General features: G+C 50.8%; 1 protein-coding gene across 1 annotated transcript in view; it reads left to right on the forward strand.

The window, feature by feature from the left end:
* RAD23B (RAD23 nucleotide excision repair protein B) overlaps nt 1-15561 on the forward strand; it is a 366676-nt gene that overhangs the window by 270428 nt on the left and 80687 nt on the right. Inside the window, exons 6-7 of the mRNA XM_086962076.1 lie at nt 1147-1274; nt 8580-8742. Of these exons, the coding sequence (XP_086818202.1) occupies nt 1147-1274; nt 8580-8742 (291 nt within the window). The remainder of the gene's footprint in view (nt 1-1146; nt 1275-8579; nt 8743-15561) is intronic.

Genomic DNA, 15561 nt, shown 5'->3' on the forward strand with positions numbered 1-15561 from the left:
TCAGTACGACTGCGCTTAGGCCTCATGAGATTCAAAACTATATAAGACTGCGTCAACTCATGCTATCAGAATTTGTTGACCTAATTCCTGGCTTGCTCACAGTGTGCCCTCTCCGCCCATAAACTGACAGCGCTCCTGATGGTGAGTGCAACCTCAGAACATGACAACCCTAATTCCCCCATGGCAATTTTGGAAATGGAACTTACCCTTTTGTTTGTGTCTCCCTTTGGGCATGCCTGAGTTATGGAGTACACAAATTGGCTTTTCGCACATTTATTGAAGCAATTGTACTCTTGTGTAAGATATTTGTGCTGCAATGATTAATAGAAGGCAGCAAAACAAGGTTACTAGCGTTACAAGAATGGTGAATAGAATAAACAATTCAACCATTGTGCATTTGCAAAGGATTATATGAATACAAGCATTGCACTCCTACCTAGGCTCTGCCTGAATACCATAGAATGGTCTAACTTCCCATTTACCTCTGAGTAGGTTTCATCTGACAGGCAGCCTTGGTGTAGAACAGGTCGGCGTCCTCTCCAGGATGGTGTTGGCCGCTGGACTAGAATTCAGGCATGGGGCGATCTTCGACAATCCATCTAGATACTCCTCTGTCTAATTAGAGGCTTAGTGCAGTTTATATAATAAACTGTACCCATTTATTCCGTGCCTTGGTGCTGATCTTGTTGTCTTTGATTCTATCCATGCAGAGCTGTCACTAAATGGACATTAACAAATATAATCATTTTGCGCAGTGTACGAAGTCCTTATACGAAAAGTTCCAAGGCATGATAATATGCCTACGAAGAGATGGAACTGTAAGCAAACCCTTTCTGAGTAAATTATCTTGTGAGGCCACACAAGCAAATTTGTGTTAAGTCATCGTCTAAAAAGATGTCAGTTTTAAAAGTTTGTGTCCAAGCCATTGTTAACCCCATGACAAAGGCATCAGATTATACGTTGGTAAATCAAGCAAGCAAAATGTAGCATCTGATGGCTTTTAAAATAAGCATATTCAATTTTAAAATGTTGAGTTGTTGCTAGATACTAGCAGTCCACTGACACCTGTTATCGTTTTTGTGCTTTTTAAATAGTTATGAACTTTCCCTTCTATTTAATTTTTACTATGGTCTTCCGTTCTTGCAGTAACTGGACAGTCTTATGAAAATATGGTGACTGAAATCATGTCAATGGGGTATGAGCGAGAGCAGGTCATTGCTTCTCTGAGAGCTAGCTTCAATAATCCTGACCGGGCAGTTGAATATCTTTTAATGGTAAGTCTATCTCAAGCGTATGTTCTTTTTTTTCTTTAGCTCCATGTTCTATTAAATTTTGTTCTTTTTTTTCCTTTCACATCATATTAATGGGATGGTATAGTGATGAATACATTTACATCTGTAAACGGCGGGAAAACATATGAGTTTTGTTTGTCCGGATGTTTACCTCCACAAGACTACTCTGTTGGAGCACTGCAGTTGATGTAGGCTGCATTGATTACATTTGTGGGCCTGAGCATTGCAGACATGTTGCTGAAGTGAGTTATATCACACAATTTGTGCCAGACACAACTTGCCAGGGACCTTGCATTTGAAACATTTTCTGAAAAAAAGGGTGCTCCATAACAAATACTGATTACTGCTTGGTCGGGGGGGATCATGGTCCTGGGGCAGTTCCCCAAGTAGGCATCCACTAGGGAGAGACCTTGCCCCATTTCACTGTTAACCACTCTTGTTGTAATCAATGCAATTGTTATGCCCTTATGTTCGAGGCATGTGGGCTGCTGAATTCATATCTGTGCATAGATCGCCGCCTAGTGTTGGGTCCGGATGATTGCACATTGTTGTCCTGGAAGAGTCTTCGAAGTATCACGAGATAGGTGGCTCCTCCCCTGGACTACAGTGCGCATGGGCATCGCCTCCATCCCCAGATTGTTTTTTTCCGCCATTGGGTTCGGATGTGTTTCTGTTCCCTCTGTCGGAATCGATAGTTGTTTAACTTTTCTAACTCGAGACCAAAAGGTCTTTAGGCTTGGCGTCGGTATCGTTTTCGTTCGGGTTTTGTCTGTTTCTCAGCTCCGAACTCTTGCTCCCCATCCGCGTGCTCTCGGCGCGGACGGGCCTACTCGACGCTCCAGACATGGAACGAACTCCGTTCAAAAGGTGCCCGGTGTGCACCTCCAAGTATTCACACCTCGATGTGCACCCTGTGTGCAACAAATGTTTGTCACCGGACCATGATGAGGCCAGGTGTATGGCCTGCTCGAAGTTCCGGTGTAAGGAAACTCTCAAGATTCGTCGGGCCGCTAGACTCCAGGCCCAGTTGTCGGCACCCCCGGCGCCCCCGCCGGACAACATCTTCGAGGAATTTGTTGAAGACGACGATGTCCTACAGGTTTCGGACTCTAGCCCTGCGTCCGAGGGGGATGCCTACGACGCAGGAGACGAGGAGTTTGACGAAGCCGGCGACGAGGTAGGGGACGACGATGGGGCCATTGCCACCGTGGGGGATAGCTCGGAGGAAGAGCATCCCCAGACTGACTCGGGGGTCAACCCCCTTCATGCGGCCCAGGTCGAGGGATCGCCTTCGGGCCTTAACCAAGACCTCGTTACTAGTCCAGCAGCCCCGCCTCCGGGCTCGGTCACGGACATTTCTGATGCGCCACTCCCGTTAACAAAAACGAAAGTGAAGCCATCGGTTTACACACCTCCGGTTTCGAAACCGAAAGTGAAAGCTGCACTGGTGGGACAGAAGGCTCTGGAGGCGTCGATGTCTAAAAAATTCAAAATGGCCGACTTGAAGAGCCGCGCCAAGATGGCCGACCCGAGGACCTCGGGGTCGACGCCGAAGGCGAAGTCGACCGACGCGGCCGCGTCGGCGCCGAAGATGGTCGAGGTCGATGACCCGAAGAAAGCTTCGAAGAAGCGTCAAGGCGATTCCAGAGCTCTGGCTACGCCGGCTCCGGCCGCCGGGGCCAAGGATGGTGATGTGTCGGCTCCGAAGACGGTGCCTCTCGCCGACCCGACTCCCAAAACGAGGAAATCGCTCGAGCCGGTCAAGCCCTCTCCGGCCTTAACGAAGAAGGTCGCGGAATCCCTGCAACGGATTCGGAAGGACGCTGTGGTTCCCGAACCAGAGGAGGTGGTGTCGAAGCCCACACTAAAGCCGACAAAGGCGCAAACGCCTATCCGCTTCACCCTGCCGCCAAAGTCGACGCCAAAGGCTTTCGCTCCGAGGCATGAGGCAGGCGTGCCCTCGCAGGATGTGTCGACACCCAAAGCGTCATTGGTGGTGTCGAAGCCTCGGCTCCAGCCACTTGCAGAAGAGGAGCGTCGAGAGGTCATCATCGACGCCAATACCGGGAAACTGTCCCTCCTCAAAAGGAAAATCACCGCGGAGCCGGTGTTGGAACATTTTCGGATTCCTCTCAAGGACAAGAAGGACTCTGAGGGTGCTTCGGCCCCTCTGGCGCCGGCATCTCCACAAGGCCCAGACCGTTCACCAACGCGTTCCAACGTGGGGGATGACGAAGAGGAGGTAGAGTACAACTATCCGGCGTACTCGGATCCGGAGGAGGAACATGAACCTTGGTCTGCCGGAGGCGACCCAGAGGACCCACAGTCGGGTCAAGAACCGCAGCTCTTTGCGGCAAAAACCTCACCCACGGAGGACTCTGCAGCCTTCAACGCTTTGATTGAGAGAGCTGCAGCTAACCATGATGTCGAGCTACATTCAGATCCTGTGGATGTGGACTTTTTGTTTGACACTTTCTCAGTGGCTGAAAAGTCGGTCAAGACATTGCCAATGCTCAAGGGAGTGCTAAAGCACGCGCCAGAGGTCTTCAAAGAGCCCACTCTGGCACGAGTGGTCAATCCACGCATTGACAAGAAATATAAGGCAGCGCCCTCGGATCCAACATACATCAAGGGACACTTGCCACTGGACTCTTTGGTTGTATCCAACGCTCGCAAGAGGGCGAATTCACAGACCACTGGTGACCCTCCTCCCCCAGACAAAGAGTCAAAAATATTTGAGGCCTCAGGGAAACGGATTGCTGCACAGGCAGCTAATATTTGGCGCATCTCAAACACGCAGGCCCTACTTGCACGCTACGATAGGGCTCATTGCGACACCCTAGAAACACTGCTGCAGTACTTGCCTGACCAGTACAAGGAGGCAGGGGAAATGTTAATTCAGGAGGGAAAGCTCATCACAAACGCTTCCATCAAATGTGCGTTGGATGTGGCTGATACAGCCTCCAGGGCAATCAACACTAGTGTGTTGCTAAGGAGACATGCATGGCTTAGGATATCAGGTTTTAAACCGGATATACAGACAACCATCCTGAACCAAACAGTTAATCCTGACCACTTGTTTGGCCCCGAGGTGGATGCGACGCTTGAAAAAATGAAGAAAGACACAGACACTGCTAAGTCTATGGGGGCCCTCCAGTCTCAGCAGTTTCGGGGTGGTTCCTTTCGCCGCTCCAATTCCAGAGGCACCTCCAGGGGTCAAGCATCGCAATCCACACAGTACTATAAGAGCAATACCCAAACCTCATACACCAACAAGGGTAGAGGTGGCTACAGAGGCAACAACATCAAGGGCAGGGGACGTGGAAAACAACCGCTCCAGGTCCACCACCGCCAACAAACAGTGACGTCTTGTCACTGCCCCCCGACCACACAACACCGGTCGGGGGGAGACTCCAGCAGTTCCTGCCCGCGTGGAAATCCATCACCACGGACAGGTGGGTCAAATCTCTTATCCAGTACGGTTACTGTCTGGAACTTACTTCCACTCCACCAAACATTCCTCCAAGAAACCGTCCTATGTCCGGCTAGCACTTGCACTTGTTGCAGCAGGAAGTTCAAGTCATGCTGCAAAAAGGGGCAATAGAGCTCGTTCCATTACAAGAAAGGGGAACAGGAGTTTACTCTCTGTACTTTCTAATCCCCAAGAAGGACGGATCCCTCAGGCCCATCCTGGACCTCAGGCCCCTCAACTGGTATATTCTCTCGGAGCACTTCCATATGCTCACGTTGCAGCAGGTCCTCCCTCTGCTTCAACAGGGGGATTTCCTGGCTACTTTGGATCTAAAAGATGCATACTTTCATATCCCCCTGCATCCTTCCCACAGGAAGTATCTCAGATTCACGATTCAAGACCAGCACTACCAGTTCAGGGTTCTGCCGTTCGGGGTCACCACAGCGCCAAGAGTCTTTACGAAGTGCCTGGCGACTGTGGCGGCGCATCTACGACGCCAGAACGTCCACGTCTATCCCTATCTCGACGACTGGCTCATTCAGGCAAAGACAGAACAGCAGTGCGCGGACCATGTGTCCCGCACAATTCACCTCCTGCACGATCTGGGGTTCTCGCTGAACTATCCAAAATTCCATCTCCAACCCGCCCATATACGGCAGTACCTGGGCGCGACAATAGACAGTCTGGCAGCCACGGTGCAGCCAAATTCAGTGAGAATCGCCAGTATCCAAACGCTGATCCAACGATTCAGACCTCAGCACTCGCTTCCAGCGAAGGTGTTCATGCAGTTGATAGGCATGATGGCCTCCTGCATCTCCATCGTCCCGCACGCGAGACTACATATGCGTCCGCTTCAGGAGTGCCTAGCACGTCAGTGGACTCAGGCTCATGGGCAACTGACAGACCTAGTGTTGGTGAGCGGTCGGGCATACAACTCTCTGCATTGGTGGAATCCACAAAACCTTTGCAAGGGCCGACCGTTCCAGGAGCCTGTGCCACAGATTATCCTGACAACGGACGCTTCTCTCCAGGGATGGGGAGCGCATGTACTCCACTACACAGTGCAGGGACTATGGACACTACAGCAAAAGAAGATGCACATCAACGTTTTGGAACTGATGGCAATCTTCATGGCCTTGAAGGCATTCAAAGTACATCTGTGCAACAAGGTCGTGTTGATCCGGACGGACAACATGACGGCCATGTACTACATTCAGAAGCAGGGGGGCACCCACTCTCCGCAGCTGTCTCATCTGGCTCAGAGCATGTGGAAGTGGGCCATTCAGAGGAACATCTTCCTCATGGCAGAGCATCTCCCGGGCAAGGACAATCAGATGGCGGACCTGCTCAGCAGGCACAGCCACCAAATGCACGAGTGGGAGATACATCCATCAGTACTCCAACCGTACTTCCAAAGGTGGGGTCATCCAGTGATAGACCTGTTCGCCACAAAGGAAAACGCAAAATGCCAGGGCAATGCGATGTGGATGAACTGGTCAGGCAGATTTGCGTACGCTTTTCCCCCAGCACCTCTGATACCGCTGGTGGCACGCAAACTCAGGCAGCACTCGATGACTCCCATCCTGGTTGCTCCAACGTGGGCTCGCCAACCATGGTACACCACGTTTCTGGAACTCTCCGTGGTACCGCATCAAAGGCTTCATCTCACGCCCAGCCTTCTGACGCAGAGCCATGGCGACATTCAGCACCCAGATCCGCAACAGCTCAACCTTGCGATCTGGCTCCTGATGTCCTAGAGTTTGGCTACCTCAATCTTCCTCCCGATTGCATGAACATCATTCGGGAGGCAAGGAAGCCCACTACTAGAGCTTGTTATGCGGCTAAATGGAAGAGGTTTGTCGTTTACTGTGTAAACCACGATATTGACCCGCTAGATGCTTCCATTCAAAACATAATTTGTTACCTGTTCCACCTGTATCAATGCAATTTGGCGTACTCTTCCATCGCATTCACCTGTCTGCTATGGCAGCATACCTCCAGAATAGGCAACACCTGTCACTTTTTAAGGTCCCTGCTATCAAGGCTTTTCTAGAAGGACTCAAGAGAGTCATTCCACCAAGGACCCCACCAGCTCCAGAATGGAACCTCAATGTGGTTCTTACAAGACTGATGGGTCCTCCCTTCGAGCCACTGCACTCTTGTGAGCTTCAGTTTCTGACTTGGAAGGTGGCTTTCTTAGTAGCGATTACATCGCTACGGAGGGTTAGCGAGTTGCAGGCGCTCACCATCCAAGAACCTTTCTTCCAGGTACATGCTAACAGGGTTGTACTCCGCACTAACCCTAAATTCTTACCCAAGGTTGTATCTCAATTCCATATGAACCAGACAATTGAGTTGCCAGTGTTTTTCCAAAACCCAGAGACGCTGGCGGAGCGGATGCTCCACACCCTTGATGTTAAAAGAGCCTTGATGTACTACGTGGACAGGACAAAAGATTTTCGCAAAACCAAGCAGCTTTTCGTTGCTTTTGCCTCACACCACAAGGGAAACGCTATCTCCAAAGCTGGGATCGCTAGGTGGATCGTGAAATGCATTCAAATCTGTTACGCTAAAGCTAAACGCACTCTCACTATCCCTCCAAGAGCCCACTCCACCAGGAAGTTGGGGGCCTCTATGGCTTTCTTAGGCAACATTCCCTTAGAAGATATTTGTAGAGCAGCCACATGGTCTGCCACGCATACTTTCACTAAACATTACTGTGTAGACGTGCACTCCAAACAGCAGGCAGCTGTTGGTCAGGCTGTTCTCAAAACACTTTTTCAGACTGCTGCAGCTGGCACGGGCGGCCGCCGCTAATGGAGGGACTGCTATGTATTCTATGCACAGATATGAATTCAGCAGCCCACATGCCTCGAACTGCAAATGCTACTTACCAGTATGCATCTGTTCTTGGCATGTAGGGCTGCTGACATTCATATCGCCCACCCTCCTCCCCGGCGCCTGTAGCAGCTGCAGTATTCATATGTATATATGCTCATGGCATGGTCATCACACATACTTCACTCCATCTCTGCCAATGGCTAAAAACAATCTGGGGATGGAGGCGATGCCCATGCGCACTGTAGTCCAGGGGAGGAGCCACCTATCTCGTGATACTTCGAAGACTCTTCCAGGACAACAATGTGCAATCATCCGGGCCCAACACTAGGCGGCGATCTATGCACAGATATGAATGTCAGCAGCCCTACATGCCAAGAACAGATGCATACTGGTAAGTAGCATTTGCAGCACCGATCAAGTAAAGCAACCACTCATAATGGCGCAATCTGCTTGTGCTTAGTTTGATGTGACTGATGCGTATCATATCAAACAAATGGACTAATTCACAAAGCAAGGAAAGAAATTCTTGTGACTTTTTTTGTAATGGTTTTGGTGCTTGCACAGAAGCATTTTCTCTCATATTGCAGTGGCTGACCCATTAATATCCAGTACGTTAGTGAGGAAAAGCATGGATGACATCTGGTCCCGTACTGCATTTAAGCAGTCAAAAATGTAATCCCTGCCTGATGTTGAAATAATATACTTACGAATCTGATGAGAATTCCTGTGCTAAGGTACAGTTATTTAGAAGCAAGTTTCCCCACTATGTCAGAGATGACAGTAATTTTGATTACCAATATGATGTTAATACCATTAATCCGCTTTTGTGTATGGTTGATATTCTTATAACTATTTCTATAAAGGATATCAAGAGCTGTTACAGGTGTGTAATTTTTTCTCACTACGCTTTTTTCAACTAAAACCTCTTTTGTTATAAGTGCTCTGTTTGTAATTGCCAATTTATCTAAATTTAGGGCATCCCTGGGGACCAAGAAAACCAAGCCCTGGTTGAGCCCCCACAGGCCGTCAGCTCTCCAACTCCTCAGCCCACCCCTGTAGCAGTAGCAGGAGCAGGAACAGCAGCAGTTACAACAACCACCACCACCACCACCACAACTACAACACCTTCATCAGGCAGTAAGTTTAATCTTTTTGGCAAGGATCTCTGAATATTCAAATTCTATGTATGCATTCTAAGAAAGCAGCACTTATTTTTAGGTCTAGCACTCGCCCAAAAACCTTTTGATGTTCCCAAAAGTATCTGTCTAACTTAACCGGGCCACTGAAATTATGTGATTATGTGGCTGCAGCTATTTTTCTTAGTTGCAGATTAGGCACTTTTGCCATATAATCCATCATCTTTTGAATAATCTGCAGATTAAAAAAAAAACAACGGTTCAAATGTTAACTAAATTACTAAAAATGCAGCGAAACTTGTTGCTGCACAGTGAAAGGGCATTTGAAAAGGTTCACTGGTTGCTTATTGCTATATGTGGGTGTTTAAATTAGGTGCGACCAATGCCCAGACAGTGTTAACAAGTATAGAAATGACAAAACAACAAAGTAATGCTATCACAAAGTGTGCCGCATTATGCCATATAATTTGCCTTTTCTGACTGCATAATTTTTCCAAACCTGCCATATAATTTTGCTCTCCTCTACCACATGATTGCAATAAGATTTACAGCGAGCCCTCTGTTTCCATTTGTTCTTTTATTGTGAGACTCAAATTTTCTTCAGCCCACTACAGCATATAGCGTGGGGTAGTAGTTCTGCTTGAATTGGGGCATAGTAAAAGCAATCTTTTTTAAATGTATTTTTTTTTATTAGTTCTAACGTTACCTTGCTTTAATATTTGAGGTGAGTGAGTTATCTTGGCCATTTTGCTGTTCTCCTTTATTCTGTAGGTTGACCGTATAGTTCAGTCATCAGCAAAATATTAAGGTTTGGATGAAACACTATGCAAACAGTGGACAGGTTTCAGCGGTGGTAATTGTAAATCTGAGAAATCATTCTGTCCTCAGATTATTTGCGGCTGTGCTAGCAAGCACATTGGCAAAGGCAATAGATCTCACCTTTAGGACCTACTGGTTTGACAGAGCTTTAGTGTTTTTTTTTTTTTGTGTATTTATTTTTGTTTTAGGCAAAGGGCCTGGAGTTTGTTTCCTGCTTGGTCCAGTTGTGCTTCCTCAGCTCATACACATCCCGCAGCACCCTCTCAGAACAAGAAGAAAAATAAACAACAATTTTATGTGGGAGACAACAAAGGAACGAATGGAGGGAGGGGAAAAGCACCACATGAGGGAGATGAACGCAGGTGGGGATAGGGAGAGTACCCTGAAGAAAGCTTACAACGCAAAGTAATAAACTAATGGGGAGCGCAGGGCAGGGATTGGGGGCAAGAAGCGCACCAGGCAGATGTGGTAAATGTATTATTATGGAGTAGTTATGTAAAAAAGTATTTGCCTAAAAATACATCTTCATGGTTTTAAGCCATGTGGGGAATATTACAGACGGATATGTCTCTGATCCCCACTTGATCTACCTTTTGTGCTTAGGGCCCTCCTACGACTTCACAAACTTCCAGTGACTTCGCCCTAATGCACCCAAAGATGATCTGGGAACGGGAGGCAAAGTTCTCTAGTATTGGAACTTTCATAGATTCACATGCTTTAACCATCCTGTCGTTGTAGTGGGTGTCCCACAGTATACATATAAAAGCAGTAGATAATACTATAATAGGCTACCATGCAATGAACAGTTACTGCAATTGCTTATCCATTTTCTTTTATAAAAAGGAACCAAACTTAAGTAGCAGCCAATCAGGCGACTGCACCCACTAGAACAATCCCAAGAGAGGCTAGGTTTCCTAGATATTCTACCGCACGTCGCGTGAAAGGGAGTCTCCCTGAGCTTTGCTCAGTTTTCTCTTCACAATTCTAGATTTCAACTCAGAATGTTGGATTCTTAAAAGAAAGGTCTCTTCGGGTTGTGTGGATTCTGTGGTACTAAGAGACTACATGCTGAAGATCCACATAAAAACTGCATCTGCTGCCTTTATCCTCAGCATAAGGTAAAAGACTGCAAAACTTGAAGGACCTTTTCTACAACACCCCTCGAAGATAGAGAGGGTGGATTACTGATTTGACTTCAGAAACTAAAGCATAAATCTGACGTCTCTGAGGATGAGGAGAGCTCTACCTCACAGGCTTCTAAAGAAACATCCAAAAGGAGAGAGAGACCACTTGAATCTCGTGAGGGTTCCAAGACAAGGACTTCTAAAAAGTCTTGTCAAGAAGATACAGGCACCTCACAAAAAGGAAAGCTTCCATTTCCAACTGAGGAAAAAAGCAGAAGAAAGGAAAAACACTCTTCAGAACATTTAATGAAAGTTTCAGTCTCTAGCAAGCTTGTTTCACTGACAGCGTTCTCTTCTGGGTCACCGTTGACACAAAAATCACCTTCTGGACCTGCTTCTACCTCTCAGTCGAAAAAATCTTCGTCGATGACTGATACGATGACTGTCTTGCTGACGACGCTTCCAGTGACGACGATGGCTTTAACACCGCCGAAGAGCACATTGAGGTGTCTCTAACTACTACAACGTTGGCGTCCTGGTCGACGACCTAGTCTACGACTGTGTTGACGACAATATCGTCTACGATACTGACGACTTTATCATCTGGTCCTATCATGTCTTCCTCGACGACGCAGACTCCTCTACCATCGACGACTCTTTATCCCAAGCCTCGTCTTAAGCGTCCATCGTCCTTATAACTTACGCCTATGCGTCGTCGACAACACAGTCGACTAGGCATTCTTTGCAAAATCTAGCATCTGAAAGAAACAGGTTAGTATTAGATTCCTTACCTTAGTATATCCCCAGGCGTCAGTCTGGATACGGACATTTTTGCGTAGCAGTACCCCTGCGCGTCGGTAGGAGTCGTCTGTGGCTCCGCGTCAGTCGTTGGCGCCGGAATGATGTCGCCAGAGTACTTAGACGACGCCCTCGCGCGCTGACGTCCGTTCTTTTTTCCGTGCCAGCAAGCGCAGGTCCGGAGAAAGTGGTGCCCTTTAGCAACTTTTTGACTAAGCTTTTTCGATCCTTTTTGGATCCGTTTTGAGTCGTACTACTCCATCGGTGCTGGTAGGGATGCCCGGGTTCAAGCCCTGTGCCGAATGCAACCGACTGATGTTGGTTACCGACCCCCATCGCCGCTGCCTACATTGCCTGGGGCCCGACCATGATGACCAGTCGTGCCCGACTGCCGGTCCTTGATGGCGAAGGCTAGGCGGGAGTGGTTCCGTAAGCGCCCCGAGCTCTGGCAGTCGGCCCTGCGCCGTTCGAGGTCCCGGTCCGGAAGTCATCACAGCCCAGCGAGTCGACACCACTCGTCATGCTCCAAGTCCTCATGTAAGAAGCATAAGAAGTCGAAGAGGCGACATCACTCTTATGACTTCCCCCCGAACCTCGTGCGACCCAGCCGGGGGTTCGAGTGACACCGCCCACACGGCTCCGCCGGAGCCGCAGGCGTCGCGGCCTGCTCCATAATTGCCGGTCACTGGGCAGAACGTGAGACCGGAGGAGATCTATGCCTTCCTCATGGCCATGAGGTCGCTCACTCCTCCGTCTGGTTCCGCGGAGTCTTCGGGCCACGCAGCCCTGACTGGGATCCCAAGCGGGCCGGGTGCTTTGGCGGCGACTTGATTCCCGACGCCGCAAGGCCCCACTGGATCCGGTTCCGGATCCGGGTCGCCGCTGGTCGACCTTAAGACCCCGCAGGCGTCGACCCCTAGGGTATCACCCCCGGCGTTGTCCCCGCACGACTTAGTCCCTGCACGACGCCGTCCCTTGTCCACCCTTTGGTCCGACGCAGGAGCGGCGTCGCTCGACGCTGCATTCGGCACCGGCCGAAAAGGAATTCTTCGAGGATCTGGGTCCATCCTTTACCCCTGAATACCAAGAGATAGACGACTAGGGAAGCTGGGAGGGGTCTGAGGACCCTCTGGCACGTGAGTGCCAGTCATTTCTGGACTGGACACACGAACTAGGGGAGGCCAGTGGCCTGGATACCTCCCCAGACACTGGTTCAGTCTCCCCTCCTACCGTGCCTACGGAGGAGGGGGCTACTTATAGTGTGGTGTTGATGAGGTCCGCCAAGGCCTTGGGTCTTGAGCTCCCTGTCGCAACGGTGAGGTCTAACACCCTCACAGAGGTTCTTAAACCGCAGGTAAGCTCCCCAGAGCCTCTACTGCCGTTTAATGAGGCTCTCACGTACGTCCTGTTGGGCACTTGGTCCAGGCCCACTACAGGTCCTCCTGTAGATAGGAACGTCGCTAAGCGCCACCGCCCTGCTCTGGGCGACCCTAGTTTCTTGACCACCTACCTGAGAGCCTGGTTATCCAGGCCTCTACTTCCCAATCCGCATTCCCGACTGCGCCATCCGAATCGGGAATCCAAGAGGTATGAGCAATTCCGCAAGATGTTCTCCCTTAGTTTGGGGTTGCGGTCGGTCAACACCGCGTGCCTCTTGGGCCGTTACACCCACTCCCTGTTGGGAGCCTGGGTGAAGCTCGCTCAAGCCCTCGCGGAGGGACGAGATGCAGCGCGGTATTCCATACGATGTGGATTGGATATCACGGACTCACTGGAGAGACCAATTTCCACATCTGTGGCGGTTCGGCGCCACGCCTGGCTGAGGTCCACCAACTTCTCTGCCGATGTCCAGAACACCCTTAGGGACATGCCGTTCAATGGCAGCCACCTCTTCGTGGCAAGGCAGATAGTGCGCTGGAATGCTTTAAGGACTCCAGGGCTACGGCCAAGTCCTTGGGCCTGTCGGCCCCACGCCAGCAATCTTCTGTCCATCGCTCCTTTCGTGGCCACGGAAGGTGCGCCCCCACACGTCCTGCCAGCCACGGGCCGCAGACTACCATTCATTGCGGCGTCGGGCATGGTTACCGTAGCGGCGGTAACTGGGGACAACGACGCGGCCAGTCCACATCCACCCCCGCAAAGCCTTCCGAGTCCGCCAGTGGGGGGCAGGGTTCGCTATCACCTCCTCCACTGGCGCTCCATCACATCGGACAGGTGGGTGCTGCAAATCGTCCGAAGGGGTTACTCCCTCCCCTTCAAGGCGACCCCGCCAGCCATGCCACCGCAGTACCACCGTGTGTCGGGGGATCACTTGCAACTTCTGCAAGAGGAAGTTACAGGCCTCTTGGCCAAGGGGGCCATCGAGCGCGTTCCTGGGCCAGAAGTAGGGTGTGGTTGTTACTCCCACTACTTTCTGGTTCTCAAGAAGGGCAAAGGGGGCCTACGCTTTTATCTTGGACCTGCGGAACGTCAACTGCTTCCTCCGGAAGGAGAAGTTCAAGATGCTGAATTTGGCTCAGGGCTTGGCTGCCCTAAAACCGGGAGACTGGATGGTAGCGTTGGACTTGCAGGACGCCTATTTCCACATTCCCGTCCTGCAGGCCCACCGGCGGTTCACAGTAGGCCACGAGCACTTTCAGTTTACCGTGCACCCCTTCGGCCTCACCAGCGCCCCACAGGTGTTCACGAAAGTGATGGCGGTGGCTGCAGCTCATCTGCGCAGGTTAGGGGTTTCAGTCTACCCCTACCTCGACGACTGGTTGAAGGCGGGCTCGCCCCAGACAGAAGTCAGCCACCTCCAGACTACGGCCGACCTCCTGCACCTGCAGTGGTTCTCCATCAATGTGCCGAAGTCGCACCTGTGTCCCTCTCAGAAGCTCCTCTTCATCGGAGCGGTTCTAGACTTGGCGCAGTTTCGGGTTTATCCTCCTGAACAGCGGGTTCGGGATATGAAGGCTCTGATTCTGATTTTTCACTGTTATCCCGAGTCTCGGTCAGGTTGACGCTGCAGCTTCTGGGGCTGATGGCCTCCTGCATCCTTCTGGTGCATCACGCCAGGTGGCGGATGTGGGACCTGAAGTTTCAGTGGGCCCAGCATCAGGGTAAATTGTCCGACCATGTCTTGCAGTTGCAGTGGTGGCATACGGACCGCGATTGGGTCAGCGGCAGATCCCTCTCCCTACCCCAACCGGAGCATGTAGTTGTGACGGACGCGTCCCTCCAGGGCTGGGGGGGCCACATGGGAGGGGCGGAGATCAGAGGACTCTGGTCTCCGGCGGAGTCCCGGCTCCACATCAACCTTCTGGAGCAGCAGGCAATCCTGTTTGCACTGTAGGCATTCCTCCCCTCTGTCCGGGGGTGTGTAGTGCAGGTGTTCATGGACAACACCGCCATGTGGTACTCCAACAAACAGGGCGGGTGGGGTCTTGGACCCTATGCCAGGAGGCTTTGCGCCTCTGGCTGGAACATCAGGTGGTAACCCTGGTGGTTCAACACCTGGCAGGTTCCCTGAACGCCAGGGCGGACAAACTCAGCCGTCGGTGCATGATGGATCACGAATGGCGTCTGAACTCATACGTGGCGCAAGGTCTCTTTCAGCAGTGGGGAGAGCCTTGGTTAGATTTATTCGCCACAGAAGAGAACGTGCAATGTCGTCAGTTCTGCACGTGGGAATTTCCAAGGCGGCATTCGCTCGGAAATGCTTTTCGTCGCGAATGGAGTTGCGGTCTGTTGGACGCCTTTCCACCTATACCACTTCTGCTCAGAGTGCTGAAGATCAGGCGTGACCGGGCCCAAGTCATCCTTGTGGCTCCAGACTGGGCACGAAGATACTGGTATCCCGAGCTACTCAGCATGTCAGTCGATCCCCCGATTAGTCTGCCTCTTCAGGAGGACCTTCTGTCGCAGCAGAAGGGGGCGGTCCTCCAACTGAACCTGTCCAGCCTCCACCGCCATGCGTGGAGATTGAGCGGCGACAGTTGAGGCCATTTGACGTGCCTCCTGAAGTCTATGATGTTGTTCTGGCAGCCAGGCTTCCCTCCACAAAATCGGTATACGCCTGCAGGTGGAACAAATTTGTG

The sequence above is a fragment of the Lissotriton vulgaris genome, chromosome 3_1 (assembly GCF_964263255.1).
Source record: "Lissotriton vulgaris chromosome 3_1, aLisVul1.2, whole genome shotgun sequence".
In the NCBI taxonomy this organism is placed as follows: domain Eukaryota; kingdom Metazoa; phylum Chordata; class Amphibia; order Caudata; family Salamandridae; genus Lissotriton; species Lissotriton vulgaris.